The sequence below is a fragment of the Xiphias gladius genome, chromosome 1, assembly GCF_016859285.1.
Source record: "Xiphias gladius isolate SHS-SW01 ecotype Sanya breed wild chromosome 1, ASM1685928v1, whole genome shotgun sequence".
NCBI lineage: Eukaryota > Metazoa > Chordata > Actinopteri > Istiophoriformes > Xiphiidae > Xiphias > Xiphias gladius.
In genome coordinates, this window is record NC_053400.1 from 1,739,727 (window position 1) to 1,749,348 (window position 9,622).

General features: G+C 39.2%; 1 protein-coding gene across 4 annotated transcripts in view; it reads right to left on the minus strand.

Annotated features, from left to right (window-relative positions):
• The window catches only part of ano1a (anoctamin 1, calcium activated chloride channel a), a 97,771-nt gene extending 88,501 nt beyond the window's left edge, over positions 1-9,270 (minus strand). For 2 of the 4 annotated variants that reach the window (XM_040129836.1, XM_040129837.1), the window contains exon 1: positions 7,529-7,571. In XM_040129836.1, coding sequence (XP_039985770.1) covers positions 7,529-7,571 — 43 coding nt within the window. Of the gene's footprint in view, positions 1-7,528; positions 7,599-9,165 lie in introns of those variants that run through there. The other 2 variants (XM_040129839.1, XM_040129835.1) reach the window with 2 other exon arrangements.
• Between the last annotated feature and the right edge of the window lie 352 nt (positions 9,271-9,622).

A 9,622-nucleotide genomic window follows, 5' to 3' on the forward strand; every position in this document is an offset into this window, starting at 1 on the left:
ATTCCCTCCACAAGGGCTCAGACCAAATATCTCGAGGGTGTACATGTGGATTCAAACCCTGAATAGGAGTTAGGCTCTTTCTCAAAGCCACCCCTCCTCATGAACCCTTCACCACATAATATCACTTCATAGGAAGCCACACTCACAAATGTGGATGGTTCTCTGCATTAAGGAAGGGTAGAACTAAACATAAGAACTGAAGGATGCACTCGAGACTTTCCACCACTAACAGGAAACAGCTGTCACTATGGATACTGATAGATGTCCTGCTTGCTCACCTGTTGTGTCATATTACGAGATGTTCCTCTGTAAATGTATGTCCCCAAAAAGAGAGTGTTCTTTTTGTGTAGTGATCCAGCTGTTATGTGTTTGATGTTATTACTGAGCAAACTGAGGCCAGCTAAGTATTTATCTAAGAAAAAAAATATGAGGTAATAGTTAGCATTGTATTTAGGAAGCACAAATACACATACAATTCAGCAAGAATTGTCTTTGTATCCTCAGTGTGTAGTGAAGCTCTAACCAAAGACAAAATTTATCAGTCAAGATACAATAATAAGGTGAAAACACACAGTTAATTATCTGAGTCTTAATTCCTACCTGCATCTACAGCAGACACAGTCTAATAACCCCAAAGGAAATGTTACTTTCCAAAAACTCTGACAGATATGGTTAATTAATAAAACCTCAGGAGGAAGTACCATAAAGAACACAGTTTAATGTGGCTCAAATGGGCATGGTGTTTGTAGTGAGTGTCAGTATCGCTGGATATTGCCTTTTACACACTACACACACACAACTCTGATTGCATTACCTGATGTATTCAGGTTTTAAAGAGGTTATTTTTATTAGATATTCTCAATGATCAAATATTTGGTGGGCAACCCAAATGTTGAGATCCATATCATTTACTGGACAATACTATCCTGCAGTTAAGGGGAGTTTATGACGTAAATCATTAATTTTAGTTTAAAGGTAAATTAATTACTTAATTTGATAGAACTCCTATCTGATCATGGATATATGCCCTTGATGCTGGACTATATAAAGGATTTGTTCAACATAAAAATGCTTACTCTCTTTCTTTTCTAGAGTGAGATGGGAAGATCACAGCATTATCATGTCTGTGCATAAAGTAGTCAGGACATGGTTAACCTAGCTTGGCATAAAGACTAGGAGCAGGAGGAAATAGCTAGCCTGGCTATGTCCAAAATTAAAACAAATATACCTACCAGGACATCATGAGGCTGCAATGAGTACCACCACTGTAGAGTATATTCTACAGTCCTGGCTAAAGTTATTGGCACCCCCGAATTTTAAGTACAGAATTTAGAATACCTTCAGAAATAAATGCAAATTAACCAATTTTATATAATCAAAATATTTTAATAAAATGTCAAAAGTTACTGAATAATAAAAAAAAGCTTTCATATATTGAAATAAAAAATACAGACATAAAATGTAAGTTGACACAATTATTGGCACCCTTTGGTGAATATAAATTACTTCCTCAAACAAAATAAAAAACAAATCACACTCACCTGTGCTTAATTTTCAGTGTTCACATGACCTGACTTTACCAATGAATGATGGTTTTACTGCATAAAAGGGGGCTGAATTTTTACAGTTTTTTTAATCAATGGTGAAAACAAGAGAGCTGTCTGAGAGCATCAGAAATGCTATTATCAAAAAACACATCCATTTCCAAAGGCTACAAGACAATCACCAAAGATCTTGAAATCCCTTTTTCAACAGCTCATAATATTATCAAGAAGTTTCACAGTCATAAAACTGTTAAGATGATTCCAGGACGTGGTGCGTGAGAGAAGCCTGTGAAGGTTGATGTGGATTGTGGAAAAAACACCATACAAGATATCTAAAGAGCTTCAGGCTGACCTGGAGCAAACTGGAGTGGTGGTTTCAGCCCTCACCATACGTTGCACACTAAACCAAGTAGGGCTCCATTGGGAAAGTCCAAGGAGGACACCACTACTGAAAGACAGGCACAAAGAGGCAAGACTTCTGGGATAAAATGTTCTATGGACAGATGAAACCAAAAAACATGGTGGAGGTTCTATCATGCTGTGGGGTTGCTTTGCTGCCTCTGGTACTGGAGGCATTGAATGTATTAAATGGATTAGGACATCAGAAAATTACCAAGGCATTTTAGAGAGAAATGTGTTAACCAGTGTCAGAAAACTGAGTTTTAGGCGAAGGTCTTGGGTCTTTCAGTGGAACAACGACCCAAAGCACACATCCAGCAGCACAAAAGAATGGTTGAAAAGGAAAAGATGGACTGTTTTAAACTGGCCAGCAGTGAGTGCTGACCTAAATCCCATTGAAAACCTTTGGAGAGAGCAGAAATCTGCCACTTCAAAAAGGACTCCTGCAAACTTAAAAGAGCTTGAATGCATAGCAACGGACGAGTGACAGAATCTACCAGCAGACAGGTGTAAGAAGCTTCTAGATGGCTAAAAGAAACGTTTAGAGGCTGTCACTGTTCTACTCCCTTCCCCCATATTTTGCAGTTCTACACAGTAACATCCAAACTCAAACACACAATTTTTACTTGTGTCACAAAAAGTGTGATAAACTCTAAATTAACCCTGAACAGGCCAAGGTGGTGGCCTTCTGGTCAGAGGGCTAAACACTAGGATGGTCACAAATGTTATTTAACATCATTTTATGACTGGCAGAGTGACTTTCTTTGCCCTTAAATACACAGTGCAGTCAGCCTGCTGTACTTCACACCAAACACAACAATATTCACACACATTCATCACTTTCAGAAACTGTGAGACTGTGATTGCAGGAAGAATGCCGGAGAGTTGATGAAATCTGTAAGAAGAATAGTTTGAGTTGTTCCTCTGAGTATAACATGTAAAAATGGTAACACTGTCTTTTGAAACAAGGTAAGCTAAATTTGGGCTTAAAATTCACTGCCTGAATTTTTCTTTAAAGGACTATTCTTGTGTGTTAGCATGTATACATACATACATATACATAGCCCATTAACAATACCAAACTAAAATTCAAATATAAATTGAGTAAGTGCTGAGGATTTTCAGAAGAATCTAAGTCAATTTTTCACTGCCCATTTAGCTGTTTTTGGTTTCTAGGAGCTCCTGAGGGAAAATCTCTTGCTGTTTAGCTGCTAAATGCTCCACGATGCTCCACTATGTTCACCAGCTGTCTATATTTCTCTTCTGCTTTCGTCACAACAAGTGACTCATTTCACATTACACATAGTGATATGATCCTCTGTTAATATAAAAAATATTGATCAGTGCAGCTTCAAGCTGATCTCTTTTTGGATTGATTTACTACTTTCCAGGCAGCCTTTCATTTCACTTCATTTCAGTAAATTATGAAAATCAACTTGCATTTGAAAATTGCTGCAAATACATAATCAATCCCCACAAAAAATGAATTGTTTTTGTCATATTTGTACCATCACCAGGTTACATAGTGACTACATGCTGTGACTACTTTGAAAACTGGTCTTGGACGTTTGCACAGAGATGCTTCAAAAAATCATAGTGAACTGCCAAATAGAAATGCATTCAAGAGCTATTGGAAAATCAAATCCAAAACAGGAGGCAAACATGGATGTTGTGAAATTGTAAATGAAGTGACAAAACCGTGCACCGGTCTATGTGATGGATTACCTATCTGATGTTTCAAGGGTCTGCAAGTGGATTTTAATAGCATCGTGAAAGGAACTGAAACCAGTGAATGTCTGCAAGGTTGAAAGTCTGTCTAAAGCCATATACAGTTATGTATATTATGTCTAAATTTCAATTTTCAGAAAACTATAAAGTGTTTTCATCTACAACACTTTATAGGTAACTATAAGGTTCTTTACAGCTTCACATGTTGGTGGCTACAGATGAGTACAAATAGCCTTAAGACGTATCTTTTAAAGAATATGAAATATTTTCAATAACCAGAAGTGATGTCTCTTTTTTGTACACAGTACAGAGATACTTAAGACGCTAAAGTCTATGCTTGCTGTCCCTTTACTACAGCAGCATTTTATTTGAATTCTGCCTTCTTTATTGTTACGTTCAATAAGCAAAAACTGGCTAATATTAATACAAGAAAATATGAAGGATAGAATTATAATTTATCACTTTTGCTGTAAAACTATACCCGAATATTTGACTATTCTGATATTCGCTCATTGGTTATAGTATGTATTGGGTTTTCAGTTTTGGGATCTGGATGTTCTTTTTTTCCCCTAAATGTATGCTATATATGCATTACCACAAAAATCCCAAATAGCCGATGAAATAAAAAATAGTAATCCAACATTATTCCTGAATTATTAATTAACAACATTAATTATTATTAGATACTATTATTCCCAGGCAAAAAATAACATTTAATTATTCATTTTTTTTAAAAACCAAGGTTTGAACCATCTCAGTATCTATTTTTGCGCATTATGGGAAAAATAATGCACAAAAATATGGGGAGGGGGTATTGAAAATAGAAAATGTACCCTTCTTTTTTAAAGAAGCTCTAGGAAAATCTGAAACTCTTTATAGCAATTACACCAAGGCATCACGCTAATGGGTTCATGACCTCAAAGCTGTGAGGTAGCACTGGCTCAGATAAGACGGTGCCTCAGTTGAAGCATGTAGTGAACCATGAGGGAACAGATACTGCTTTTTTAGATTCTGCAGATCAGAATACCTGAAACAAACTTGATGTTACATGTCTGGCATGGCAAGTTTGACTGTGTACAGTACATCAGCCTTCTTGTGCATGGCATACCTCATGTAAACCAATACATGCATCTTTCAGCAAACATGTGGTCTATGGCTTTTTCTGGTTATTTAGTATTTTGTATAATATTTTAGTAATTTTATGTATATTCCATTGTATGAATAAAGCACTGGGTAGATTAATGGCGTTAGGTCCTTGGTACTACCACAGGAGACCCGGTTATTTTTCACAGATAGTCTTTCATTCAGAATGCATAATTTTTAATCTATGTATAATAGTATAAAATTGTTATATTTTGGTTGGTTATATGTAGTTACAGGTATCCCACAATAATACAACCCTGCCAAAAACCTGATATCATCCACCAAATGTCTTGGCATGGAGCCTAGACAGGTGGCCCCCCGCACATATCTTGGATTTACATTCATTACACAAGATGTTTTCAGTGTAAATCAACATTAGATAAGTCCACTTGTCTCAAATTTGAATCTAGCTATGTACAAGGTTTGCATATTATTATTTATGCCCACTTAAATATGCAAATCAGTTTTTTAGTATTTTAAAAGGTTAGAAATTGCAACATTTTTCCACAGATCATGGAATAATCAGTGGTTTCTAATGAGCAAGATAATCTGAGCAGTGATTAAACAGAGACATCCGGTGAAGAGATAATATGCAAAAAACCTGAATAATAATTGGCTTGTTGCCTTGAGAACTAGTACTGGGAAGGCACAATAACGTTCAAAAGCCAGGAATCTCAACACCTGCTGAAATATTCAGCCGACTAGTTCAATTTACCCAGTGTTAAACCTTCAGACACCCATTTACCTACTATGCCCATTGTTAAAGAGGGGTGTTTACACTGAATGGATCACGAAGAAATAAAGATCTAACAGGATGTAATGACGCTGACAGTGTGTTTTTTTTTTCCTCCATCAACTCATAGCATAAGTGACAAAAAGTGCTTGCTCTTTCTTTCATAGGATAGAAGAGAGTGCTGCATAGCGGTAATTCTATGAACTAGCCTTTCAGCAGATACTGGATTACCTTCTTCAGGATGAGATCAAAATGAACTGAGTGACTTATACAGAGTGAAGAACAGGTGCGTCAACCAGTAAGCTCACAGGGCAGCACAGAGGTGGATGATACGGACAAATATTGCAATAATTATCAAAGTATTATCTCCATGTAGATTCACTTCAGAACTCAAATTGTCAAATGCTTATTTTATGTTTATAGCTGCACTAATAAATATTTTTACATTAACAGTGGATCAAATGATTATATGTAAAGAAAAAGGTGTCACTTGTAGTAACAAACCCCTAGAAGAATCCCTACCTAACCCTACGGTTACTCTGAGCCCTACAGAGCGTTTTGGCCTCTTTCAGCTCATTTTTTTAGTTAGTACCCTACATGACAGTAAGGGGACAGCTGGTGAACACATTGGAGCATTGAGCAGCCAAAGAGCCAGAGATTTCCCTCAGGGGCTGCCAGAGACCAAAGCATAGCATTAGATTTCACTCTGTCAATTTTACAAGGTGATAATATGTCGGCGTTGTGTTTACATGGTGTTCTGCTGCTTCCAAGCAGTGTTGGGCAAGTATCTTGAAAATTGTAACCAATTACTCATTACATATTACTCATTTGAAAAGTAATGACATAACTTCATTAATTACTCATCGACAAAAGTAATGCATTACATCACTCGTTACTTTACTTTTGTTACTCAACCCAGCTTCATCAAATGTGCCTTTTAGAACAACTCTGCATCTTTTGTATTTAACACATGCAGAAATACAAAGCCAGACATTGGGATTTAACACGCAGCAGTCCTACAGTTTGGAGGGATTTGCTGACATCCCAGCTGCTAGCTTAGTCTCAGCGACTGCACACAGCTCTGCAGAAATCCCAACCGCAGTTGTGCAGTTCAAACACCTTCCAACTCAGAACAAAACTAGATGACTCCTGAATGTAGGCAAACACACAACACATGAATACAACAACTGTGGAATTGCCAGGAGCTGCATTATCCTCCCATTGGTAGAGGCTACCGCCTCCCCGCCTTCTGGTGCCCCTGTGTAAAGCAGCGGACCAGTCTGTCCACCGAATACCAAGAGCCAAATGGATATTCCACCACTTACCACCCAGTAAGACAGTGAACTAGTGTCTGTACATCCACCAGTAACCAATTCTGCCCTATGTGAAAAAAATCTGAACTACCCCTTTAAGGTTAAGGGTAAACTGTTTTCCTTAAGGTAAGTTTTTTGTTGTGGGTTGGGTTTACACACCACAAATAAAAAGGACTTTTAATACAAACTGTACTCATTTCCCATGAGGTCCGGTTGGAACTGGTGGAGCAACAGCCCAAAGTGAAACAAATATTGTTTATGTTGGGAATCATAAAATCAGAACTATCCCTTTAAGGCTAAGATTTAAAAAAAATAAAGGAAAAGGCCAATACTGTGCATGCATGTTAAAATGACCATTATGCTTAAAGCAGTCAGGCTCATCAACATCTTAATGTAAAAATGGATGCGATGATCTCCAGGTAGCCCTGATGTGAGGGCTCCTCCCATATAAACACCAGGTAGGCTATGCGCGCCCATGTATGTTATACCAACAGCTACAGTCCACCTGAATCAACCAGTGAGAGTGTAAGGACATCTCTGACAAATGTAAACTCAAGTGCAAACATATGCAAGGCTTTTTGATCTCGCTACGCTACGTCTCACCATCATATTCCGGCATTTCTTGCAAAATTAGGAAAGAAATCTGCGAAGGAATAAAGCGCTCTTACCGGGCTCCTCTGCACTACCATGGTGGTTTAAGCTCCCGACCATATTAGGTCCATCATCCTGTCGCTCCATTGGCTTTAAAAAGGCGCTCAGGGTTCCTATGTTGACCCCAAACAGATCTACTGTGCCGTCGCTCTCTGCAACAGCATCTATCCCTCCGTGTGCTCCGTGGCTTCACAGCCGCCTGCGCTGTTGCATGGAAACGCTGCACTGAGAACTACCAATTTTTCATTCTTTCTGAAAGCTGATACACTACTGTCCAACTGTTTCCTGTCGAATTTGTCCAAAAGAAACTATATGTCCGAATGAAGCGACTGTACCTACACAGAGTATTTATCTCAATGACATGAATACAAAAGCTACTTTAGGTCTGAATAAATCTGCCTAAATGACATTATTTGTCAGCGTGACACTATTCTATGCTGAAACACATCTCGCCCGTGTGTGAGGACGTGCTCTGTCTAAATTGGAATATCCACTAACACAGCAGAGTGATAACGCGCAGGGAAGCTCGGCGAGAATCGTGCCCAAACAGTCTAGAATGATGTTGTATTCAATTGCCACAGCAAAACAGGGAATTTGGGCTGCCTGCTTACCTGCGGCCACAACTCACTTTTCAGACTGTTCACCGTCGCTTTCAGCTGGTTATTTCAACAAGAGTTTTCGTAAGTGAATCCTCAATTTTTTGATGAACAAGTTTGCAATTTCTGCAAAGGATCACGTTTAGTTAACAGTTCTTACATACAGTTGCTTTAACCATGAGGTTTGGAAGCTTTGTTCTTTCCTATGGAACATGAATGCAGCATTGTTCTCCACAGCTAGAGCATCACTGCGCCAGCTGGTGCCGCCCACTCGTGCTAGGGTCTTCCAGTAGGCGCGAGGTGATCAGAGCGCACGAGCGATCGCTGTAGTGGCCTCGCGTAAAGACAGACCACCTCACAGGCAAACAGCAGGGAGAGAAAAGCACACACAAATACCTCGTGAAAAATCATTTTAGCGACTTTACACTTTAGCAACACTAAATGATCAATAGACAGCATTTCTATACATCCAGATATTTTGAATAAGCTGCTTTAGTGGATCGTTTGAATGGAGAATCTAGATACAGCACGTCCTAAATATCTACAGTCACGTTCTACTGCATGTTCCAAAACAACAACGCCTGAAGGGAACGTTTTCCTCAGTGACCGGCTGGGTGAGACCCGGAGTTCACAGACAAAGATGTAGAGGGCACATTGCGTTCCTACCACAAACCAGCACCTTTAGGACCGTTGGCGCTCTTTTGGTAAAATGAATCATAGACTAGAGACGTCTCTGCGTAATGAAACCTTCTCGCTCAGAAATGCGCTTCGGGACTTCGGGCGTCAATCAGGCTTGATGTGCTTTTAATGGAAACTCCCAAATACTTACCTCTTCATGCCTGTACTGTTGCCCAACCCCCTGTCCAGTTACGGTGGTACAGTCATTCAAAGTGCACACAATAATGAAAAGGAAGATATCATAAGTAGCTTAAAAGAAAAAGAAAAAACAAACAAACACAGCTGCCATTCGACGTAGAGCAAATGAATGAAAAGAGTTAACAGGGCAGGTTTTGGACGAATACAGGCCGAAATGTAAAGAATATGAAATGAATATTTACCTTTTCTCCAGAGTTAAAGAGAAGCCGTTTGGGTAGAATGTAAAAAGGAAAAAGCGCAGGAATTGGCCAGGTATGAGTTCCCACTCACCTGCGTGTAGATGGGGCGGAGGAGGAAGTGCTTCTGGCCTCCTCAGGTGAAGTCTCTCCTCCCACACAGCAGCTCTGGGACAACATGAAGTCATTGGGCGCGTTATGCAACGTGACAATGTAAAGACATGGGACTGCCGATTGGCCAGGAGCCCAGAAAGAACACATTCTAAAATAGACCTACAGTATACATCCTGTAAGTTCCGATCATGTGCACCTGCCTTTTATTTTGGTAGGTGATCTGAGATGTGCAGTTATTTCTTCTTTTCATGTAATGTGAATGAACTGAGGCAATGTGATTTCAGCCAGGCAGACAGGGAGTCTCCTCAGGTGGGAGAGACATTCCCATACAAGCATGTGTGGACTTGCA